Genomic DNA, 27,084 nt, shown 5'->3' on the forward strand with positions numbered 1-27,084 from the left:
CCAGCTTGGGCAACAGAGTGAAACTCTGTCTCAAAAAAAAAAAATTGTAATCAGTTCTGTTTTAAATGTATTGTTTCTATGTAAGTCTGAAACTCTAAGGACAATCCTAGATAGAAACTTAGGTTAATTTACATTTTTCCATATAAAATTATCTCACACAATTTATTGACGAATCAATCTATCCCTTGTCCACTGATTTATAATGGCACCAACTTCTCATTATATGTGGGTCATCTTTTGAGCACTCTAGACTGTTGCACTGATATACTTGCCTACTCCCATGCTAATACCACAGTTTTTCCTACTAAAGATTTATGAAAAGGCTTGATATCCCTTAAAATAAGTCTCACCCTATTATCACCACATCTTTTTCTCCCTCTTCAAAACTGTCTTAACTGTTCTGGGCCCTTGGCTGTTTCATAAGTTTGTTAAACATCATGAAAATCTGTTCTAAGATTTTGAATGAAATTACACAATTTATAGATCAACTTGGAGAGAACTGCTATCTTCAGGATACTGACTCTTCCCATTCATAAACATGGCATATATCTTCATTTATTTATATCTTTTGTTATTGTCTACAATAAATATTTATAATTTTCTCCATAAAGATCCCCCACATCTTTTGTTCAATTTATTCTAGGTGTCATAGACTTTTTTTTGACCATGTGAATGGAAATCTCTTCTAAAATTACATTTTCTAACTGGTTATTTCAAGTATATCAAGATTACTATTGATTTTTGTATATTAATATTAGATCCAGTGCAAATTACAGATACAGGTTTGGGGAGCACCATGAAAGTAAAATATTAATAATAAAAGATAACATCCATTCATTAAATAGTATGTTCTAGGTACTATACTAAGCACTGAAATAATTTCATTTAATTCTCAAAGACCACTACAATGCAGGTTCAATCATGATCTTATTTTACAGACTAGGAAACTGAAAATTAGAGCAAGAAAAGGAGTAAAGCAAGAAGAGAAGCCTGCAAAATACCAATGTCTGAAAGGACAAGTGAAGGAAGAAAAACCAATTAGTAAGACACAAATCATGGTCTCCAAAGACAATATTTTCAGGACTGATAAAAATAATGCCAAATTTTAACAATTGCTCTCAAATGAGTAGTCAAAGATAGCTGAGGAATGAAAACAGTGAATATAAGTCTATGTTTTGGTAAAATCTGGAGAGATGGAATCAAAAATTAGACAATAACTAATAGGAACTCAAGGTAAAGAAGAAGCTGTTTGGGGCTGCATAAGTTTGGGGCTGTGATGTTTTTCAATTTTTTAAGACCTATGGTCTTTGCTTCTTCAAATAAGCTCTATTTTCCAGCTACAATATTTTTCCTTAATTCCTAGAGCTACCTAACATAATGTCAACAACACTCACTCTTCCCAAGACAAGGGTAAAAATATATATATATCCTAAAGGGTTCATACAAATAATATTATGGATATTTCAGGGACTAACAGCAGAAAGAGGTTAAAAAAATTAAATGCACAAAATATAAACAAATATGTTTAAGACATTTCTTTAGGTTAAATGGCAATGGTAGCTGCTTTGGATTGGATGTTTGTTCCTTCCAAATCTCATGTTGAAATTTCATCCCCAACGTTGGAGGTGGGGTCTAATGGGAGGTTTGGATAGTAGGGGTAAATTCCATGAATAGAATAATGCCCTCCCTCCGAGGTGAGCGAGTTTTCCCTCTATTAGTTCCACTGAAAGCTGGTTGTTGAAAATAGCCTGATGCCTGTGCCTGTGGCTTGCTTCTTCTCTTACCATGTGATCTGTGCAAATGCAGGCTCCCTTTTACCTTCCATCATGAGTGGAAGCTGCCTGAGAGCCTCACGAGATGCAGATACCCAATCTTGAACTTCCTGGCCATTGGGACTATGAGCCAAATAAACCTTTTTCCTATATAAACGACCCAGCCTCAGGTATTCCTTCATAGCAACACAAAATGGACGAAGACAGCAGCTAACTTAGCAAAAGTTGCTCCACTACAAGATATAACTAAAATCTGACAAGTATATTTGTGCTCAAATTTATTAAATGATCTAGTAGAAACAAAAAAGAAATGGATGCCATAAGGTGGTAATAGGGTGAAATAGGCAGGAAATATCAGTAAACATGGTAGTGACTTTCAGTTCAGCCTCAATTATTTCCTTCATTAATTAGTTATGTTGATTATTTTTATAATGCTTTAAAATATGATTGGTAATTTAACTATACAAACAATACCACATTTACAGTAAATGTCTACTACTAAGATGTGGTCGAAGACTATAAATGCTTTCTTGCAGGTATCTTTAACTTCCTTAACACTTTCATCACATTTGTTTCACAAAACCACAGCCATGGTTAAAGCCAACTCTCCACCTGCTCCTTACCTTCAGCCATGCAGTTGAACCGGCTGGAGAACCACACTCATAATTCATGGCCATGAATACGAGATGGGCTATTAATTCAGCATAGCAATCACACACTACACTTCCCTGATCTATTCCTTTTCCAGATGACCATTTCACATATTCTTCTCTCCCTTCAGACCGATCAATACCTTATCCTTCATCCTCACTTTTAGCTGTTTTGATCTTGCTTCCTAGTTAAGAATCAGCATCTGTGTTCACATATTCTCCCTTCCCATCTGTTGCTACAGACGAGTACCTGAGATGCACGCCTGCCAATCTCTCCACCTGGGTTCTAATTTCCATTCCCTTTTGCCTAATTAATGAAATTGCTCCAACAAGTCTCCCTCTTTTTCCTACATCATCAATTTTTTACCTAAAACCTCTCATCTTAAAAAAAATTGATCCTGCTTTTCTTGACAGCTACCACCTCATCTCTTTGCAGGAAAACTCCTCAAAAGAAAAAGTTGTCTATATTCATTAACTCCAATTCCTGTCCCACAATTTTCTTTTAAGTCTACTCCACACAGGGTTTTGCCTCTACCTCCCCATCAACATTGACCTTACAAAGTTCACCAATGATATCCACATTGCAAAATTTAACAATCCATTCTCAGTCCTCTTCTTACTTGATATATCTGCCATATTTGACACTACTGGTCATTCTCTCATTTTAGAATATTTGATTCACTTGGCCTCGAGGACATAATTATCTCAGTTTTTCCTCTTACCTCTCTGGTGGCTCCTCCTCAACCTCCTTTGCTGCCTTCTTTTCCTTGACCTTTTATCAAGAGGCAGCTTCATCTTTGGTGCTCTTTCCTTCTCTATCTACACCTTCTCCTTGGTAATCTCAACCAGTCTCCCAGCATTAAATACCATTGATGTGCTGATAACTCTAAGCTGTATACTAATTTTTTTCATTCATCAGTCTAATTGGATAACTAACAAACAGGTTAAGTTTACAAATGTCCAAAACGTAACTCCTGATTTGTCCATTCATTCTGACTCTAGCCACAGTTTGCCTCATTTTAGTTTATGTAAATTCTATCCTTCTGTTAATCAGGCTAAGAACTTTGGAGTAATCCTTGATATCTTTTTCTCATACTCTACATTCAGTCTAGCAGAAAATCTTGTTTCTTTGACCTTCAACCATTAATATATATTTTAAAATATATTTGTATACTTCTTTCATTATTACCACCTGGGTCCAAGCAATCATCTCGCTGGGTTATTCCAACAAACTCCTGATTAGGCTCCCTGTTGCCGTTTTTGCCCTCTATTGTCATTCTTTTTTTCTTTTTTCAAGATGGAGTCTGACTCTGTCACCCAGGCTAGAGTACAGTGGCGTGATCTCAGTTCACTGCAACCTCCACCTCCCTGGTTCAAGTAATTCTCCCGCCTCAGCCTCTGGAGTAGCTGGGATTATAGGTGGGCACCACCACATCGAGCTAATTTTTGTATTTTTAGTAGAAACAGGGTTTTACCATGTTGGCCAGGCTGGTCTTGAACTCCTGACCTCAAGTAATCTGCCCGCCTTGGCCTCCCAAAGTGCTGGGATTACAGGCGTAAGCCACCACTCCTGGCCTCTATAGTCATTCTTAATGCAACAGCCAGAATGATCCTTTTAAATGGCAAGTGGAACATATCAGTCCTTTGCTCAAAACCCTAAAATGGCTCTATTTTTTCAGAGAGAAATCTAAAAGTACTACTACGGCCTATAAGACCATATAATCGTTCCCCTAATTACCTCTGTAACCTCATCACCCTCTTCCTCCCTCTCTCATTCCTATCCAACCACACTGTCCTCTTTGCTGTTAGTTGACTATTCTAGACAGAAATATGCTATTTAAGGAATAGTGAGATGGTTAGTATGCCTGGAACACAGTGATTAAAATAGAGATTGATCAAAGATACAGTTAGAGATAGATAGGGGCCAGACTAGATAGAGTATTGGAGGCTACAATAAAGACTGTAGATTTTATTCTAGAAGAGACAGAAATTCACTGAAGGGTTTTCAGCAGGTGAATGTTAATCAGATTTGTCTTTAAAAGATCACTGGGCATAGTTAATTGTACTTGGGCAAGGTAAAATTTTCATAAATTGAGTGTAAGAAAAGAGGAAAAAATAATTTGGAGGCTATTGTAGCAGTTCTGGCAAAATACATTAGTGATTTAGACCACAATGATGAGATTCAGGGTTTATTTTGAAAGAGCTGAAGGGACTTGCTGATGAAATGGTAAGAAAAAGAAGGAAATCAATTATAAAACTGTCTAATATTGTTTCATTGCAAACACGACCAGATTAAAAACTACTTTAAGTGAGACACTTCTCACAATGCTAAAAATAAACTTACACTTCATTAATTCAACCTCAGCATAAATCCAATATAATGCTTTATTTATATGGATTTAAAAATAAGGAGTAGAGAAACTTTCATAAACACTAGGTACATATAGGAAAATAATAAGATGTTAAGCTTGAAAGTACAGTGTTAGGTCTGAATCAAAAGGTAATATCTCCAATTATATCTTCTTTATAATATCTCCAATTATATCTTCTTTTTAATATCTGCTAGCTGTAAACTGGTATTCTTACATGAATTCAATAATTCAAACATTTAGGAGCCTCAGTAATTTAAGTCTTTGGAACAAGAAACAGGATGAGAAGTGTTTTATTGGAGAAAACTTACGTTGATCATGATCAGGTTACCAGTTCACAAAGGAGATATACTGAAACACTATTTGATACTAAGCAAAATGTCAAAGATTTTCTCTACTACTAGATCAGTGGCATAAATCCACCCTAAGTCACCAGTGACAGAAATGCTTTACTTTCATATAAAACATTTAAAAGAATTAGAAGAGAATTAAAATATTTTTAAAACTCCTTACTCTGGCCGCAGAAGCAAAAGAATCAGGGCCATGCGCTGCATTTCTTATGCCATCTGTTCCAAAGAGGGCTCTAATGCTTCCAGAAGCATCTGTGCGTGCCACCCCAGAGTTTGCAGGTCCCAGCAGTCTTTTCCATTCACATATAGCATCATCTCTTAAAATCTCCATGGCAATAACAGGACCACTCGTAATAAACTGGATCAGCTCACTGCAAAACAGATAGAAGATTAGTTTGCTTCTTTTTTCTGTCAACCTAGTTATCTGTCTTAACAACAGGATATATTTAAATTGGATTATTTCAACATAGACATGAATATTAATAATCTTAGAACCATTGAGAATAGTTAATTTTACAGGGGCAGGAGAAATTTTTCATAAATTGACTGTCTTGCAGTGGCTCAATTCACTTCAAATCACTAGTAATGTCAAATTACTGTTAGCAGAAAAACCACTGTTCTGTTAAATTAAGACTATTATATGACTTAAAATGCATATTGTTGACCTACGCTTTTCCCAGTGCTCTAACAGGTACAGAGGATTTTCCTTTTTATTTACATGTGTTTACCACTGCAGTCAAGTACAATTTCACAATATACAAATTGATGACAGGGATGGATGCCTTGTAACATATTTTTAGAAAGAATTTATTTATTTTTTGTGTAAAACTATTAGAATTCAAAGACTGACAAAGAACTCTCTCAACGAATAAACACTGAGTTGGTTTGGTGATTTAAAAAAAAAAAAAAAAAAAAAAAACCAGCAGGCTTCAAGAAATATCCTTTTATTAGTGTAAAAACTACTCTGGGCTATTTCTGTATTAAATTATTAAAGCTTATGCATAGGTTCTTGATTAAAAATCCAGCACTGAGTCACAGTCCCGCAAGGTATAAAAAACAATATCTCATTTTATTTTCTACTTTTATATGTGTACAGGATGCAATGACAAGTTTAACTATGAAATAAGTGACATCCTCCTTCTGACTGTATTAAGCAGGGACATAGTACTTTTTAGAGTAAGCCCATGTTTTCTCTCATCTGAAGTAGAGAGAAGAGACCCTCCTGGAGAAAGGAGCATGCTGTGACAGGCTGTTTTGTGCCCACTAACTTACGACTATTTTTTACACACTTCCTTCCACCCTGTACCATGTTATATGTCACCTCCCCTCAGTACTTCCTTTTTAAAACACTCCCATTCATTTTGAAGAATATTTCTAAGAAATAGTATGTACAAAAAAGTATTCTTATCTTCTACCCTAAGAAGTCGATAATACCTCCTTATACACTTTCTGCCAAACCTTTGATGTCAAAACAAACAAAACTCCCAAGACCAACCATTAGATTAAAAAAACCCAAATCAAGGGAGCAAACCATGTTTAGTCACTCAGTAAGCATTTAATCATTACCTACAACATCAGCCTCTGTGCCATAAAAAAAATCCCCCCTTCGAGACACTTACAATCTAATGCCCTATTAATACAGAATTCTCAAAACACACTATCAAATAAGCCTATGAATATGGCATGTAACAATACAGGGAATGATGTGCCTGATCATAGATACTGTTTCATGCAATTACTTCACCTAGTCTATTGTTACATCGTTCTCATTAACAGGCAACTAGTTAATCCATTCTTATAATAAAATTTACTGCACGTAAATCACATATAAATCATTAGACTAGGAGTTGTAATTCAATTCTATAAACATATACAAAGTTTATACCAAAAGATAATTTCCACCAATTTTCTAGAAAATTGTATATGGCTATTCTAACAAGACAGGAATATTTTATAATGCTTGATTTGAAATAATCTATAGCATAATAATTTTCTCATATAAAAATTTTTTTTTAAAAACCCACTACTCAGTGCAGGATATCAAATAACATGTCTACTGTGGCCATTTCATTTGGCTGATACAACATTCTTTCTTATTAGAAGTGTAAACACTCTTTGTCAACAGTAACATGAGTATGCAAAATATTCACTTAAATTTAATTACATGTCAAATATTTAGAATATATAGATTCAGTGTAACATATATTATTTGTTATGTGTCAAGGAACAAAATATATATCAAACTATTTAGTTAAAATAGAAGGGTTCCATGAACATTGCTTTATGTATACAAGACTACCAAAATAATTTAAAAGTACAACAGGCTACAGTAACCAAAACAGCATGGTACTGGTACAAAAATAGACACATAGATCACTGGAACATAATAGAGAACCCAGAAATAAAGTCACACATCTACAGCCATCTGAACTTTGACAAAGTCAACAAAAATAAGCAATGGGGAAAGGATTCTCTATTCAATAAATGGTGCTGGGATACCTGTCTAGCCATAAGCAGAAGAATGAAACTGGCCCCCTAATTTTAACCATATACAAAACTTCACTCAAGATGGATTAAAGATTTGAAAGTAAGACCTCAAACTGTAAGAATCCTAGAAGAAAATCTAGGAAACACCATTCTGGACATTGGCCTTGGGAAAGAATTTATGACTAAGTCCTCAAAAGTAATGGCAACAAAAACAAAAATTGACAAGTGGGACTAAAGAGCTTCTGCACAGAAAGCTTCTGCACTAGCGACAGAGTAAAAAGACAACCTACAGAATGGGAGAAAATATTCGCAAACTATGCATTCAACAAAGGACTAATATGCAGAATCTGTAAGGACCTTAAACAATCAAACAAGCATGAAACAACCCCACTAAAAAAATGAGCAAAAGACATGAATACACACTTCTCAAAAGAACATACAAGCAGCCAATAAGCATATGAAAAAATGCTCAATATCACTAATCATCAGAGAAATGCAAATCAAAACCACAATGAGATACCATCTCACACCAGTCAGAATGGCTATTATTAAAAAGTCAAAAAATAAACATGCTGGCAAGACTACAGAGAAAAGAGAATGCTTATACACTGTTGTGGCAATGTTAATTACTCCAGCCACTGTGGAAAGCAGTGTGGATGTTTCTCAAAGAACTTAAAACAGAGCTACCATTTGACCTAGCAATTCCATTATTGGGTATATACCCAAAGGAAAAGAAATTCTACCGAAAAGACACATGCACTCATACACTCATTGCTGTGCTATTCACAATAGCAAATACATGGAAATAACTCAAGTGCCCATCAGTGGTAGACTGGATAAAGAAAATGTGGTATATATATATATATATATATATATATATATATATATATATATATAACACAGAACTCTACACAGCCATATAAAAATAAAATCATGTTCTTGGCAACAATATGGACACAGTTGGAGGCCATAATCCTAAGCAAATGAATCCAGAAACAGAAAACCAAATACTGCATGTTCTCACTTACAAGTAGGAGCTAAACATTAAACACACATGGACACAAATATGGGGATAATAGACACTGTGGACTACTAGAGGAGAGAATGCAGGTGGTGTGAAAAACTACCTGGTGGGTATTATACTCTCTATCTAGATGATGGGATCCATACTCCAAACCTCAGCATCATACAATATTCCCATGTAACAAATCTGCATATGTACCCCCTGTATCTAAAATAGAAGCTGAATCCTTTTTTTAAAGAAGTCAAAAAACAACAGATGCTGGCAAGTCTGTAGAGAAAGGGAACACTTACACACTGTCGATGGGAATGCAAATTAGTACCTCAACCACTGTAGAAAATAGTTTGGAGTTTTTTCAAAGGACTTGAAACAGAACTACCATTTGACCCTGAAATCCCATTACTGGTATATATCCAAAAGTAAATAAATATTTCTACCAAAAAGATACATGCACTTGCCTGTTCACTGCAGCACTATACACAATAGCAAAGATATGGAATCAACCTAGGCGCCCGTCAGTGGTGAACTGGATAAAAAAAATGTGGTACGTATACACCATGGAATACCATGCTGCAATAAAAAAGAATGAAATCATGGCCTCTGCAAGCAACATGAATAGAGATGGAGGCCATTATCCTAAGCAAATTAACACAGAACAGAAAACCAAATGCCACATGTTCTTACTTATAAGTGGGAACTAAATAATGACTACTCATGGACAATAGTATCTACTGATGGCAACGACAGACACTGGGGACTATTAGAGTGGGAGAAAGGGAAGGGAGCAAGAATTGAAAAACTAAGTATTGGGTATTATGCTCAGTACCTGGGTAATGGGATCAATTGTACCCCAAACCTTAGCATCACACAATATTCCCAGGTAACAAACCCACACATGTACCCCCTGAATCTAAAGTAAAAGTTGACATAAAAAATACAAATTAAAAAAATTAAAAGCCCCACAAACACAAAAGCATAACAAAAATATTGAACATCAAATATAATTATCACTCCATTTAAAAAAATTCAGCCAAAAATTTTAAAAGTTATCCTTCTTGTAATGTAAACAAATCATCCTATTTGCAACTAACTAAAGTTTAAGCTTTTTAATGATAAAATATAGGAATTCTTAATAAAAAGACAGAGAATGCAATTCTTAGAATTCTGTGCAGTTGCAAGATGTCGCTATGGCCCTTCTGACAGATTATTCTCATGTAATAAATTTTAAAAATATAAATCCATAGTTTTCTAGGATATCCTCCTTTATATGCCAGTAATCCCCAAATTAAGGACCTACTTGAAAAAAGGCCTTGATTGGTGATCTACGTGAAAATCCAGTGCTTCTTTCCTATAAAATAATCAAAACGACAATAGTTAAGAACTATAAAAGAAAACACATTACTTTAGCTTACATTAATAAAATAAAGATAAAATCCTCTCAATCTATACTAATTTATATATTAATTAATAATTTTTCACCAAATATTCTGTCAAAACCTCTCTTTTAAAATATTTTGTAAGTATGAGTAATAGCGATATAAATAAAAATTAATGTAGGAGGCAATATTTACTTTTCTACTTATGTTATATATCATCTATCTTCTTTTTTTTTTTTTTCAGATTGAGTCACCCAGGCCAGAATGCAGTGGCACGATCTTGGCGCTTGCTACAACCTCCACCTCCTGGGTTCAAGCAGTTCTCCTGTTTCAGCCTCCCAAGTCACTGGAATTACAGGTGTGTGCCACAATGCCTGGCTAATTTTTGCACTTTTACTAGAGATGGGGTTTCACTACGCTGGCCAGGCTGGTCTCAAACGCCTGACCTCAGGTGATCCACCCACCTCGGCCTCTCAAAGTGCTGGGATTACAGGTGTGAGCCACCACACCTGGCCTTATCGTTTTTCACAGCATCCTGAACATTACAGAAACAAAGGTTAATATTTGACCAATGAGAATATTTGTTTTTTTTTGTTTGTTTTGTTTTGTTTTGTTTTGTTTTTTTAAATTTATTTATTATTATACTTTAAGTTGTAGGGTACATGTGCATAACGTGCAAGTTTGTTACATATGTATACTTGTGCCATGTTGGTGTGCTGCACCCATCAACTCATCATTTACATCAGGTATAACTCCCAATGCAATCCCTCCCCCCTCCCCCCTCCCCATGATAGGTCCCGGTGTGTGATGTTCCCCTTCCTGAGTCCAAGTGTTCTCATTGTTCAGTTCCCGCATGTTCTCACTCATAGGTGAGAATATTTGTTTTTTAAAGTCTAAATAAGTTGCAGCCAAAAAATGCAAAGCCATCTTCTAATTAAAAATTTGTCACTTTTTTTTTCCACAGGCTTTACACTTAAGAGTTTAGGCTAGAATTTTAACTTAATGTTTACAGCTTTTTTTCTTAGCTAGGTCTCTCCAAAGGAAAGACTATACAGTCGTGTTTTTAAAAGCTGCCTGAGAAATTATGTATCTTAATTTGTTTTTATTTTATTGGTTACTAATGCTTTAACTGACATCACCAAAAAAGGGGAGAATATGGAAACATTTAGAATTCAGAGTTTATTAATTGTAACAGGGATTTACTTTTTACATTCATATTACCACTAAAGAATATCTACACAGGCAATAAAAGAATGCACTTTAAACTGATTAGCTAAAAACTCTAAAAAACTTTTTTTAAAGCAAACTGGGTGACTCTCCTAAAACTGTGTAGTTTTCTTAAAGGCTTTGAACTGGGTTCACAGTATGTGACAAATATATGTAAACATTAACTACTTTTAAAAACTGGAAAGTGTTCCCCAGCAAAGAATCAACCTTTCAGGCTTAAGAATTAATTTAATATGCAATGCTTTTAAGATTTTATCAGCATATTACAAAATGAATTTATATAACAAGTTATATCACACATACTCTCATTCTAACCAAATGTACTTAAACATTCATTTGGCTATGAAGAGATTATGAAATATGTAATGCCAATATAAAGAATAAAATTCATCCTGAGACATAGAAAGGAGAAAAAAATCTAATTTTTCTAGAGCCAATTATAGCCATGATTAAATTATTCTATTTATTCCTTACAACAATATATTGAAATAGGTGTGATCACCTTCATTTTACATTTGAAAAGAATAAAGTTCAGCATGGTTACATAACTTGTCCAGTTCACAAAGCTAGTAAGGACAAGATAAGAAGATTCGAACCCAAAGCTCTCTGCAAATTTCTGACTGCTTATGCTCTTGCTACTACTAACTGCAGAACAACATTCCAGAGGGTAAATAGAAAAACTCACAAAAAAAGAGATATGTATATATTGTATTACAGTCTAAAATGGAGTAAAACTGAATGACTGAAAAACTCACATGGAGAATAAATTAGAAGAGTTAGCAGAAGAATACTAAAACAACCAATTCTAAACTTTTCAAACACACACAAAAAACTGAACTACAAGAAAAGAAAAAACAACCATAATCTTAAACATCCTTGAAAAGAAAAACCTCAATCCATTACTAAAAATACTTCATTGTTTTCATCCAACATGTCCCCGATTCCATAGTTACCTCCATTCAAAATCTAAAATTGAAACCAGGATGAGAGTTCATAAATGTTTTCCCATCATTCTTACCTAATTCTTTGCTTAAAAGGTTTAGAAGGAGATAGGTATTAACAAGTGCATCACTATCTAGAGAAGTTTTTTGTTATTGTTTTGTTATGTTTTGTTGTGTTTTTATAAAGAAACTAACCGTTCTTTCACAAGGATCTAGCCATTAACCCTTTCAAGAAATAGTTACTTAATGCCTACCTTCGTTGCGGCACGGATCCAAGAACTAGAAATACAAAGTCATACAGAACTCAGCAGCTATCTTCTGGATATTGCATCATGGGGGAACTGACATTTGAACAAACAATTTTAGAAAAGATGCATACATTGTGAGAAATTCCTCCAGGTGAGTTTCTCTCTTCTAACTTGTCTTATTGGGTATGCCAAGAATGCAAGGACCTGACTGATCTTTATCAGTGTCATTTCTCAGGATTGTGTTTGCAACAAGCAACCTTGAGGGATAAGGTAAAGCCTCTCTTCAGTATAAAGAGTAGGCTTCTTTATTGCTTGCTAATGGAACAGCTGGTAACCCAAGTTCACTCCTTCTTGGTTGTGATGCCACCCTCTACATACACAGTATATACCTGGGCCTAGGTCATTTTATTCCTACAGGATATGGAGGCAAGGAGAACCAATATAAACACGATGCTCATGCTGCTTGCTCTACCATAATAGTGTTTTGTCTCTGACTCAGAAGTCTCATGTCATCTGCTAACATCCATGGAAGAGTTACAGGTAACTTCCTAGCTTAATAAATTGGATGAAATCCCAAGCTCAGCATACTAATAAAAATACATGAACTGATATGAATGATTACATAAGCAGTTAAGTTTTCTTGGGAATTAGTTTCCATGAGACACTTGGGTTGGTTCTGAATGATGAATAGGAATGGATTAGACAGAAGACAAGGCAGAGCATTCAAGACAGTACAATATTATGTACAAAAGAACTGAGATGGGATAAAGCACAACATGTTCAGGGAACTGAAACCTAAGTATCGTCTTAGAGCTATTACAGTAGGTGAGTCCAGATGACTAAGAGTCTTGTATACTCCATCAAAGAGCTTGTCTGCTTGTCCATTTCTTCCTGCATATGGGAAACCACTGATGGATTTAAGGAAGGGAGTGGTAACATGTTCAAATTTTCATTCTATAAGGTTACTTCTAGTGGCAATAAGAAAATGGCATGGAGCAATCTTTAGGTAGGAAATGAGCCATCAAGGAATAGAAGGTAGTAAGTCAAGAAGTAGACAAAACAGTCAGTAGCCTATTTTGATACTTTGAAAGCCTGAATATGAGTCTATAAAATGCCTAAACTAAGGGGCTGCAATAGGAATTATAAGGAGAGTATTGCTCCCAGAGATATACAGAAAGCAGAAGTAAAAATATTTATAAATCAGGTAGGTATGAAGAATGGGGGAGCAGCAAGATGAATCTAGGATCACTTTCAGATTGACAGTTGTAGAGAGAAGTCAAGGCTGAAGATGTATTTGGAATTCATCTATAAGTGGTAGGTGATCATTTGGACATGGATGGGACTACTCAAGTAAAATTGTAAAAAAAAGAACATACAACAAGCTGGATGCAGTGGCTCATGCCTGTAATTCTAGCACTTTGGGAGTACAAGGCAGGAGACTCACTTGAGGCCAGTTCAAGACTAGCCTGGGCAACAAAGCGAGACCACGTTTCTGGAGGAATACCTAATCGAAATCATAGTGACAGTCACTGAGATGGGAAAGCAAATAGAACAGAGCCCTGTATGATCACTCACAGAGATGCTGAAGTCATCCCAACTGTCAGGAGACACTGGAATAGAAGGAGACTATAACTTTAAACAAACAAAGTGTCCAAATCTTTAACAAATGTGGAGTTGGTGAACTGTAGAATGGAAATGAGGCTCAGTGGGTGGTAAAACAACTAAATAACATGAATTTCTAAGGATGAAGAAGAGTACAGATTTTTAGGAGAGAGCTAAAACACACTATATCATGACCCTGTGACACAAGAAACATTCCTGAGTGAGCAGCCTACAGGGCTAAAAGGAAAGGGATGTCCCTGGAGAAGGGTCAGATTTCAACTAAACTAAAAATGTGTGGGCAAGGATATACTCTGTTAAGACACTATGGACATAGGGATATTTGTTCACAATGAAACTTGATTTCCAGAGGGGCGAGTGAAAATGATTTGGTAAGAGATTTGTGTTCAGAAGACTATGAGAAAAGGAAGTGTATAACTACAAATGAATAGGTGTGTTAACAAGTAATTAGAAGGGCTTGCATCTGTGGTACTCCAAATAATGAAGTGTTTCATAAGGCATGGGTGGAATTAACAAGATTTAAGATTTCAAAGAAACTAGCAAATGTACACCCTATGGTGCTCTTGAAGTGTTCACTGGTTTTAGCATCTTTCTTCATGTGCTATAGGGCCATTATGATAAACAAGCAGCATCTTTACCACAGGAAGTTGGATACCAAGTCATCAGACACTGGAAGTATAGAGACGCTAAACTCATGTAACCCTCACCACAACTTTATGAGACAGGTACTATTATAAATCCCATTTTGCAAACGAAGAAATAAACACAGTGGTAAATTGTTCAGTCACACACCTAGTAAGTAGCACAGTTACAAGCAATCTGGTCTAAATACTGTGCTCTGAAATGTAAGCCTCCTCTCTCTCTAGAAAATATGTAAACTAGGAGATCATACAAAAGGAAAATATTCCAATTAAACATGTCATTGTCAGGGTACAATGGAGGGTATTGTGTTCAAGTTTCTTGGAATCAGATGTATTGAAGCTGACTTGAATGTCTACTGCTCCCCACTGTCCCCGCTCTCACAGAAACAAAAATGCAACTGACCCATGGAATAAATCCAGAAATAAATGATTTATTGAAGCATTAAGAAGATAGCTGATCAAAAACAAACAAAAACTAGTGGAGAAACATGAGAACACTATTGGAGCCAGATCTGCCTAACTGCTACATTCCTGTCCCTAGAGACACTCTGTGTCACACTCAGCCAACCAGAGTGTGATCCCAGGAAACAAAGGCCTCTGCCCTATACTCATCTCCCTTCTTCATCTTCCAGAATGTTTCAGTCTTTGCTTTGTTTACTTGATAAGAAATTTTTTTAAAACAGGTGTCCAATATCATGGAACAATCATTAGATTTTTTTCTAAAGGATCTCTAAAAAAATTGAAGAGAAGGTTTTCCCTATCCTTTGTTTGTACATTGGTAATATTCTCCTTGCCACTCTCACGAGGTTAGAGTTACTTACTTCATCATAGAAAGGGATAAATAGAATGTATAAGTCTTATTTTCACTAAATAACTTAGAAAATATCTGGTTAAATGGGTTAGATTGCTTTTTAGATAGGTATATTTACCTATCTAGGTAAAAAATAAATAGGTATATTTATCTATTATTTATAATAAGAAGAGCTAAATGTAAACATTTCCAAATGCATCATCTTTGGAAATCCCAACAATAACATCCTCTTGTCAAATAAAAATAATCAGACATTAATTTCATCTATTAATTTTATACAGTGTGTTATCCTTATATATTAAGAAAAGATTATAATTATCAAGCATTGGTGTTATAAAAGCAGATGGGGTTTTGAAAGACAATAATAATTAAATGAGGCATGCATAATTTGACAACTCCTAATTACTGAGACTTCAGTGGTTATTTATGCATCTGATTACTTGTTGTCTTATTGTTCTTTCTTTCTTCTTTTCCTTTTTGTTACCTGGTGTAATGACTACATGACAGCTGAATTTCTACCCTGTCCTAACTTTGCTGATCTTTAAGAAACGGGACTTCTGCAATAAAAAGTTCCCTTTACAACCAGACCAGCTGAGACTGGTTAGAACTGAGACAGGCAAACGACTGACATCAAAAAGACCTCGGGCTTCATTATAATCTTATTTTCATACTATATGACATGCCCACCAGCACCATGACAGCTGAAAAAGACCATGACAAGGACCGGAAGAGGCCATAAAAAGACAAAAAGGAAAGCAGCACTCCGATTCACCATCAATTGTGAAACCGATGGAAGTTCACCACCAATTTCCAGAAAAGAAATGCATGCTGCTCCTCTTGCTTTTTATGTCCTTTATTAGAGAAATCCTTTTATTTTAACCCCCTCACCCTTCTCTAGTTGAGAAGTTGATTTGTGAGCCACGCTCCTGTTTCTCAATTCCATGGACACTGAATAAAGCCTGCACTTGATACCCACTTTCGGTTTTGTGTATAGGCTTCATGACACTGAACAGGAAAAGATCCCATCTTTTGGGGGCCAGCTTTGTCAGTAACATTCTAGATGAACTCCTGCAGTTCCCATTTTGGTAAGGTTACTATTCTATTCTTGGTCATTCAATAGGAGGTTTTTAAATTTTAAACAATGACAAGAAAGATAGAAAATGATTTTTTAAAAAGTAATCAGACATTACATAACTGAAAATGATCAAAAAATTACCTTGAAAGCATCATCATTTTGAGTTTGGTTATAGTAAATCCAGCTTTGTTTATAATTTCAATTATTTCTCCAGCCTTTGATATTGCATCTGGTTTAATTAGGGCTAGCGTTCTATAAGGAAACAAAAAATAAGTTTGCAAATAAAAATAAAACGAGATCAACAGTTTTTATTTATAATTCCCAAGCAGCAGTAGTTTTCTCAACAATCATCCTAGATCATCAAAATTTGAAATTAATTATATAGAAAAGTGTATTAAAGACATCCCTTAAAAACTTATACAAAGTAAGCGTAGTATTTTTCCCATGAACATCAAAATTAGATACTAAACTTGGGGGAGGGGGGAAGTTTAGGAAAAAAAGCACTAAAATTGTTATTTTTAATGTATCCGAATGAGAAAACACAGGCATTTAGAATCTCCAGTTCTTAGAATACATTTTGTACAAAGGACTAATCTCTAAAACAGTGCATTAAATATATTATGAGCTTGGTTTCTGATCTCTTAGACTTCAACATATGTATGCTATCTAGTCAGTTCACCACTGATTTGGAAATAATTATATATTCTTCTATTGATTCTTTATTCATAACATGGGTGATTGCATGAAGAATCAAATGTCTTCTTATACAACAATGTATATGAATTGGTAACAACGTGCTAACTTTTAAAATCATGTTCTTCTCCAAGAGGATACATCAGAACAATGCACTCTCCCCCTCTGAAGATTCAGAATTAAGAGCAATTTGGAGATGAAGATCACCTGAGGGTCCTCATTTTACTGATGAGGAAACTAGGCCTACCAAGGTAACATGCCAGAGGTTACACAACCGGTCAGCAGCATTCTCAGGACAAAACACCCAGCTCACCAGACTCCTAGGTCTGTCCTTCCACGTGACAAATAATGTTACTATTAATATTATTAAAAAGGGGCATCATCACCAAATTCTCAAGAATATTATTTGCAAACGCAATATAAAAATTATATTGGCTGGAGTAATTCTGCTTTTGTGATAAAGAGTTGCTGCCACTTTCCCCTCTGCATTTCCAATTGCTCTTATAACACTGGCATTAATTCAAGGAATCCATAAAAGGAGAATGGTTGGTCTTTTCATTGTTGGATTTTTTTCACCAATAAGACAAAGTTAGCTCAGGATAAAATTCAAATATCCTTACTTAAATTGGATATAGCTTATGGCTGAGGTTTAAAACTGTAATAACAAAAGAAAGTGTTCATCTTAGTGTGTTTATTACAAATTATAGCAGATAATGCTTTTCTTTGTTTTAAAGCAGATGAGTCAGTTATATTACTTTATATTGTCTAGCTTCATTGAAAACACACTTAAAACTCTTCACTTTTTAATTCATATTATTTAAATATTTTAAACCAAACTAACCTATAAACTGTTTATGCTCAACTCTGGAAGAACATTTCACTGACCATGGCTGTTAAAGAAAATATAAAACATGGCAGTAGTCATCAATGTCTATAAACAAGAAGCAATGTGAAAAGTCTAAAATTGACAAACAGCTTAAAATGTAATTTGATTTTCTCTTAAATGCCTACTAGAGACAAAAGATTGATTATGTGATAAATGACTCTAAAGAAATTCCTCTGTCATGTCTTTGCTGCTTAATTTTTCAGTAAGTAATAGTAAATTGTATTTTGGAGGGAAAATAAGAGAAATGTCAGGCATTATATGTGTTAATTTCAAAATAACGATAGCACATGAAGAAACAATAGGGCAACAAAGATATATCAGTAGTATCTCTGTTATCTGTAACTGCATAACAAACCATCCAAATATGTAGTGGTGTAAAACAACAAATTCTCAAGGTTCTGTAGGTAGGCTGTGCAGTGGTTTTACCAAGAATCATTCACACAGCTGTATTCAGCTAGTGGACCAGCTGGGGGCTGTGCTCAGCTGAGACAACTAGGCTTTTCTCTCCTGTGGTCCTTAAGGAAGCTAGACCAGGGCTCTTCAAATACCACCACACAGCAACCAATGTACAGGCAATTGTCAAGTGTCCCCTTGAGTCATGTTTGCTGACATCTCTTTGGCCAATGCAAGTCACGTGGTCAAGCTCAGCGTCATTATGAGAGAAAACCACGAGGTATGATTCATTGAGAGCCATCAGTGTAACAATCTACCACTTAGTAATCCTCTTGCCTGCGCTGAGGCAAGCACTGTAAGATGCAGCATGAGATACTCTCCAAAGAAAACAAAAAATTATAAAAACCACTATTTAAGATTAAAACTTCTTAGCAATACACAGTAACTACTTCTTGTGAAAAAAGAGTTTGGCCAGCCTTCATGAACCCAGAATATGGATTTCCAGAAAAAAAACAATTCTCACAGAGCTATGCAATAAATGTCTTCATCAGGTTCTGAGCAAAAATCACAGTAAACATATTTTTGAGACAGATGACTGACTGGTATACAATAAATGTCCCAGATAGTATATAGTGCTATTGCTATGTAATAACGTCTTAGATAGCACAGTGCTACGGACTCTTCAAATGCCATTGACCAAAAAGAATAAATATGCAAACTTTCATCTATGCTAATGTATGTAACTATTCTAAAAGGTATTCATATTTGTCTTAAGTATATAAAAACCTATTCTAAACATCAAGGCTAAATTTTTGGTTTTTCTCATGCTTCCCTTACAAGCATAACATGTGTATCTGCCCCATGGATAAAGGAAGATTGTCTCAAATGAGGCACCTGTAATTTGGAGGAAAATTCAGTGAGTCAAGACTTTTGCTTGGCAACAATAGCAAAATTATTCAGAACAATTCTTCTACCAAAAACTAAAAAAGTTGATATTTTTAAAAATCTTTTAAAAATTAAAGATAAATTGACTAGATCATAAATAATTACTGGGACAAAAGTGGAAAAAAAAAAAAGTAAGAATGAAAGGTAAGAATAAAAGTTGTTTTTGACTTGACAGCATTGCCTATCTGGAAACTCTGAACTTTGCTTTGTAATACATCATTGGGAAAGGGTAACAGAACCCAAGAGATGATCCTTCCTAAACCAATCTGGGCCCAAAGGCTACACCATCCCCCTTAGGGTGAATCAAAAACAACCAAGTCTTGAATGGCAATACAAGTTCACATCATCTAAGCAGTCTCAAAACTTACAATTTTTGAACTACCAGTCATACCGACTGCTAATGCCTCTGGGAAAAAGAAGCAAAGACAATTAATTCCCTCCTAGTAGGAAAGTAACGTCATCCTGTACCTCAAATAATTCATATGAAAATGCATATGACACATATAATATATACATATATGCAATACACCCACACATACACACATGGCAATCATACAGAAAGATAACCACACACACATACACACATACAGGGACAAGGCCAACATGAGGGAAAACCAGGAGAAACAACAGAAGAGAGACCCACAAATACTTCAGATACTAGAATAATCAGATAAAAACTTTAAAATATCTGTGCAAACTATGGTTAAAGGACTAAAAGACAAGTTACAAAATATTATCAGGCTATAGAAAACTATAAGCTACAAAACTGAATAAGTAGATCTGAAAAAGAAAATATTAGAATATCTTGTGATGAAAATACAATAATAAAAAGGAGAACTAGATAAAGGGTTTGACAGAAGAAAGCAAATTCAGAATGAAGCACAGAAAAACAAAAAGATACAACAGAGATAAGAAAATAGTTTCATGAATGTAAGTGAAATAAAGACATTTTCAGATGAGAGCAAACTGAAAGAGTTTTCTATTAATAAACATACTCAAAAGGAAATTACTTTTTTAAAATGTAATTTAAGCAAAGGTAAAATCATCACAAACAGAATGTTTCAGATAAAAGAAAGGATAAAAAGCAAAAAGTGAAGAAACCTAAATGAATACTGATTACATAAAACAATAATAGTAAATCATTAGGTTCATGGAAAAACAAAAACAAAAAAAATACACAACAAAAACAGCATATAATTCAGCAAAAATCCCAGCAAAAATTGAGCTAAAGTCTTCTGAGATTCTTAGATTTTCAAGAAGGAAGGTGAAAATATTAATTAGATTTAAGTTTTACCAAGTTAAGTACATATGTTGTAGTTTATAATGTAAACACTAACTGTATGCAGAAATAAAAGCAGATGAAAAAATCCTCAAGCAATCCAATCAATCAAAAGTAAGATAATAAAACAGGCAGGAGAAGAAAGCTCAGGATAAGATGTCAGAGTTAAAGCCAAGTATATTAGTAGTTACATTACAAATAAGTACTCTATAGTAGATGCAGGTTATAAAATTGTATTTATAAAAAAAAATTTTTAAGATAATCTGATTGGATTTTAAAGCCTAGATGACGGGTTGAAAGGTGGAGCAAACCACCATGGCATATGTATACCTATGTAATAAACCTGCACGTTCTGCACATGTATCCCAGAACTTAAAGGAAAAAAAAGATACAAAAAGCAAACAAACAACAACAACAAAAACAACTAATGAAAGGCATACTTAGAATAGAATACTGAAAATCTAAAGTAAAAAGAATGGAAAAGGTATACCATGCGAATGTTAACCAAAAGAAAGCCAGTGCAGCTATATTAATATCAGAGAACGTAGACTTTAAGGTGAAAGGCATTGCTAGAGATGAAGATGGTCTCTTCATAGTAATAAAAAGTTCAATTTACCAAGAAGATATAACAATTTAAATCACCTAGTAACATACCCTTAAAATTATAATATAAAGACTACATAACTATAGGAAGAAATAGACAAATGATAATTACATTAGAAAAGTTTAACAAAGCCTTGGCAATTGATACAATAAGCTGCCCAAAAATTAGTAAATATGTGAAAGATTTGAACATCACAATTCACAGACTTTACCTAATGGATGAATATATAAAACTATACAAAACAACTGCAGACTAAACATTCTTTTCTTTTCTTTCTTTCTTTTTTTCTTTTTTTCAGAGATGGAGTCTTGCTGTGTTGCCCAGGCTGGAGTGCAGTGGTGCCATCTCAGCTCACTTGAACCTCCCGGGTTCAAGCAATTCTCCCACCTCAGCCTCCCAAGCAGCTGGGACCACAGAAGCATGCCACCACACCCGGCTAATTTTTGTAATTTTTTAGTAGAGACAAGGTTTCTCTTGTCTTGGCCATGTTGGCCAAGCTGGTCTCCAACTTCTGACCTCAAGTGATCCACCTGCCTCAGCCTCCCAAAGTGCTGGGATTACAAGCGTGAGCCACCACACCTGGCCTAAACATTCTTTTCTAACACACATAGCTAGTTAATAATTTACTATTCTAAGCCAGAGGCAAATCTCAACCAGTATGAAAGGCAAAAATCATGAAGAATATGTCCTCTAGACACATGCAATTCAGCTAGATTCCAATACAAAAAGAGAATAAACAAATCTCCATATGTTTGGAAGTAAACATAATTCTAAATAAATAATAAACCAAAGAAGACAACACAAAGAAAGTAAAAAATATTTCTAACTGAATAAAAAATACATATCAAAAATAATAGGATATGATTATAAGCAGTATTTAGAAGGAAATTTATACCCTTAATTGCATATATTAAAAATGTTAAAAATTGATAGAGTACATAATTCTGAAACTACTAATAGCAGAAAAGTGGAATAAAGAAAATTGGTCAGTAACCACCAACTTAGAATTGTGTGTCTAGCAATAGTACCATTAAAGAAAGAGGGTAAAATAAAAAACATGTGCAAATTAAAAAGAAACAGGTAGCTTACAATGAAGAAATGAAGGATAACAAGAAGAGAAATTATTCTAAAAGGACAGGTTGATATGCAAGAAGAATTGGTGAACAAATGTTTAGGTAAATCCAAGCAAATATTGTTTCTATCAAAATAAATAAATAAATAAACAAACAAATAAATAAAAGAATGTCTAACATGCAGGCAAAAAAAACTGAATGTCCAAAGACAACAACAACAATAACGAAACTATGTAAGGTTTAAGAGAAATTAGAGCCAAAGTGTCCTAAACTTGTTGTATGACTTGGGAGAGAGCCATGTTATTATAGAACTTTAAGTTAAATACATGAAAAAATTTCAAGCCTAACCAATAAAGAATAAGTATAAAAATCACATAACCTCTAAAGCAACAGAGAATATAGTAGGCAGAATAATACTACCCCTCAAAGATATCCACATCATAATCTCCAGAACCTATAAATATGTTACCTCACCTGGCAAAAAGGACTTTGCAGAGGTGATTAAGATTACAGGCCTTGAGATAGTAGAGATTATTCTGGATTAATTCCCAAGGGCCCAATCTCATCACATGAGTCCCTAAAATCAGAGAATCTTTACTAGCTTTAGAGAACCAGAGAGATGTCAGTGTGGGGAGGACTCAGCATGCTATTGGTGGCTTTGAAGATGGAGAAAGGTGGCCCCAAACCAAGGAAAGTGGATGGCTTCAAGATGTTGGAATACGCAAGGAAATCGATTCTTTCCTAGAGCCTCAAGAGAAATGCAGCCTTATCAACACCTGATCTTTACCTGATGAGATCTGATTGAACTTCTGACAGAACTGTAATATCATAAATTTGTATTGTTTAAGTGACTAACTTGGTGCTAATTTGTTATGGCTTCAATAGAAAACCATAAAATATTTAAAAAAAAAAACTGAAGAGAGGAAGAAAAATTTCTTCAACTAATCCAAAGAAAAGGCAAGAAGAAAAAATAGAAAAACAGCAAAACAAAATAGAAATATATACAAAAATATCAATAATCACAGCATATTTAAATGTACATGTACTAACTATACCAATGAAAATATAAGGGTTCCAGATTAAATTTAAAAAAAAACTATATGCTATTTACAAGAGATATAAGACATATCTTAAGCATAACAGGGCAAGACTAAAAGAGATGGCAAAAAGATATTCATTAACCCAAATACACTATCAGTCAAACTCTTTCTAAGGAAAGATGGCTCAAGCTGGAGCTGGAAAGGAAATTGAACTCTAATCTGTTAACTGACGAAGGACCATATGACTGAGAATTGTAGAATGGAAAGGCAGAATTTTATCTTATTTTAAGGAAAAAAATATCAATTTCTCTCCGGGAATTTAATAATGAGAAGGCATTTTTCATTGTATTATTTGGGAGGCAGTTGTACTGTTGTTGGGTCTGTCGTACAATCAAGAGCATGCCATCTTGGACAATGATACTATAGGTAAGTAAAGATGAGAAAAAGATTGGGGGTGAGTTTTTAGCAAGGCCTTTGTTACTGAACTAAGGTGTTTCTCTTTGGGTGCCTTTCAGCAGCCAAAACTCAACTGCTCACCACTGGTCCTAGGACAATATACAAAGTAACAGTAACTGGTATTGAGGGAATGGTTTCCTAAAGGTGACAGCAAGACTAAACTAATATTCATCTGGTCTCTTCTCCAAGAAGTAGCCATAGTCTACTAGAGCATAGCAGCCAATTGGCTTAAAGGTATAAAACCCAGAAAACAACTAGGAATGTGTACCCTTGCTCCTTATGAGTAAAGTAACTTCCATCCCTGTTCCCATGAGAAAGTGCTCTCTCTCCTTCTTCCATTTGCTCCTCCACGTCTGGACATATTTAAGGGTTTCTGGTTATACGTGGCCCTATCTCTTTTTTCTCAGACCTGCAGGTCCCCAAGTAGGGGATAGTGTACAAGTAAGGGATAGCGTATTGTTCTGCTGCTTTCACATGTTAAGCACGTCGGAGTCAGAGTCCAGCACCTGCAGTGGAAGCCTGTTTCTCTCCAGTGCTCTCTCTCCTGTGCTCCATGGGCTGGGAGGCAGGATGAGAACCCTGAGCAAGTGTGCCCTCAGTTTGTTCAGTAGATCCACCTTTTCCTCAGGCGGGCTTCTAAGTTCCAGATCAGTGTAAGGGAAGAGGAAATAGGATTAGAAAGAAAACCTCAACCATTCTCAAACACAGCTTTCACAAGACAGCCTAAATAAAATTAATACTTAATATTTTGATCTACATCTGTCTCCTGTGTTAGTTCTTCATCAGTTAGTAATCTGGAAGGAAGAATGGAGACTAACTGAGCTCAAGAAATGACAAGCAGCTGTTTTAAGGAGGAATGTAAAAGATAAAAAAGAGAAGAGAAATAAGAGAGATTGTATGAAGGAGACAAGTAAATTGGTAAGATTAGGTCCCCATGTGGATTTAGGGATAAAATACATATGGAACTCAAGGACAGCTACCAATTTTCTATGTATGTGATTAGGTGAATGTTGTGTTAGTGCATACATAAGTAGGTTTTTCAATGAAAGAGAATTAATTTAATTTTGAATTTGTTAATTAATTCAATTTTGGATTTTTAAGTTCCTGTGAAAAATCTACATGGAAAAGTTCAGGAAAAAGATTAAACATATGGTTTTACAGCTGGGGTGATGACATAAATTTGGAAAGCAACACATTGTTGAAGTCATGGAGTACATAGAATCGCCTGGGAGGGTATATAGAATGAGAAAAAGAGGGCCATGAACAGAACGCTGGGGGAATACCAGGAGTCTTTTTTGCCTCTGAGAAGGAATGGCTCTGAGAAAAAAATAGCCAGAGAGACAGAGGTGGAAGCAATGGTAGGGGTGGGGGTGGTGAAGTGCCATAACAACCAGGGGAAGACAGAATAATAATTTTTAAAGTATTATAAACTTAATTTATTTATTCCAGTTGGGATGGAAGAACAGAAGAGGTACATTTTTGGCATTTATTAAAATTAAATTATTTAATTAAAATTTTTAATTTAATTTAATTTTAATTAAAGTTAAAATGTCTTTTAATTCATTTATACATTAATTACGATATCCCAATACTGTAATCCTGTTAAACTACGTAATACCTGAACCCGGAAGTTGTTTCAAACTTGATATAGCCAAGATTTTATGACATTTCCTTCTAATGAAATTTCTTCAAACATGTATCTGATGATACTGGCAAATCTTCACATAGAAAAAATGTATAGTTCATATGAGTCAAATTCTAATATTAGAGAATGTATGTTCGTCCATAAGAATTGTTAAACTACATAAGTCTAGAAAATATATAAAGTATTATTTCAGTACCTTTTAAAAAATTATCAATTAAGCAAATGCTTGGAATTTTGGGGCTGTATTTAAAAACTCAAAAGGTGATTTAGGTCAAAAGGTTATTTAGGTCAATCTCCCTACCTCCAGGGAGAAGTATTCTTAAGCCCCTTCCAAGCACAGGTCTCATCTAGTTTATGGCTTTTTATCCACATACCATTTCAGTACATCTCCAAGAGGACAGGAAAATGCATACTGTGACTGAGTTCCTGCTGTGATGGAGCCTCAAATAACTTGGGCTTAGACCTTGGGATCAAGTTGACTTCATAATTTTTCTTCTGAAAAACAGCAGGGTCTTCCTTTCACTGAAAGTTAATAGATGGGCTCAAGAACTTCATGTATTTAACATCTACTATAATGTTGTTCACCCAACTAGTGATGCCTTTCTCCCTTTAATTTGATTAGATGACTTGTTTTCTGGCTGACACTCAAAAGGAATGAGGATTGCTGAATGTAAATATGTGGCTCAGTACTTAAAATTAATGGAGTTTTAAATAGGATACTAGCATTATTTTTCATTGATTTGTATAAACTTCTTACTAAAGATATAAGCTATCAAAGTAAACATTTAATACCTCGCTTATCACCTGGGGAATAGCTGTCTATTCATATAAAATTCCTCTATCATTCATACACATGCATACATACACACACTGACTCATCATATGAGAACTATTTAATTATTTCTGGTTTGAGGTAATAAATTTTTAGAAAGACACAAATTGTATTGCGTCTCTACATCTAAACAACAGAATCATAAAGTATCAATTGATTACTAGCTAAAATTAATATCAAAGACTGACTCATTGACAACTTGTAACCTTTATCCATTTGATTAGAGGATCTTTATAAAGAGAAGATAGAAATGTGAATCAAATGTCAGATTTCTACAGTCAAAGGGAATCGGAAAGCTGAAGCTAGTTCATGAGTTAAGTTGAATTATATTAAATTATCTGGATAACTGCTCCCCCGTTAGCTGATAGGCTCTATGGGGATCAATTTCACTCATCCTCCTCACTACAGGCTTTACTATAGAAAGAAAAGAGTTGAAAATGTAATTAGTTCATAAATTTTTTTCAACACTATACAAAACTGAGAACTAGACTAAATCAGTTGTTACACAGAAGGTGTTTCTGTGGAACGCTGATACACATACCCATATATTTCCATATGCTTACTTTTGGCCATTTAAATAAAACAATACATTTTTGAAACTCTTCGGTTTGGAGGAAGTTTATTTAAATTACCCAAATGGTTGCTGGATT

The 27,084-nt window shown here is 34.7% G+C and overlaps 1 protein-coding gene across 4 annotated transcripts in view; it reads right to left on the reverse strand.

Annotated features, from left to right (window-relative positions):
- NME7 (NME/NM23 family member 7) overlaps positions 1–27,084 on the reverse strand; it is a 207,825-nt gene that overhangs the window by 141,894 nt on the left and 38,847 nt on the right. For all 4 annotated transcript variants that reach the window (XM_028850168.2, XM_015125004.3, XM_077999557.1 and 1 more), the window contains 3 exons: positions 16,730–16,840; positions 9,947–9,997; positions 5,305–5,512 (listed from right to left, as the gene is read on the reverse strand). In XM_028850168.2, the coding sequence (XP_028706001.1) occupies positions 5,305–5,512; positions 9,947–9,997; positions 16,730–16,840 (370 nt within the window). The remainder of the gene's footprint in view (positions 1–5,304; positions 5,513–9,946; positions 9,998–16,729; positions 16,841–27,084) is intronic.

This window comes from Macaca mulatta, chromosome 1, assembly GCF_049350105.2.
Source record: "Macaca mulatta isolate MMU2019108-1 chromosome 1, T2T-MMU8v2.0, whole genome shotgun sequence".
Taxonomy (NCBI): Eukaryota; Metazoa; Chordata; class Mammalia; order Primates; family Cercopithecidae; genus Macaca; species Macaca mulatta.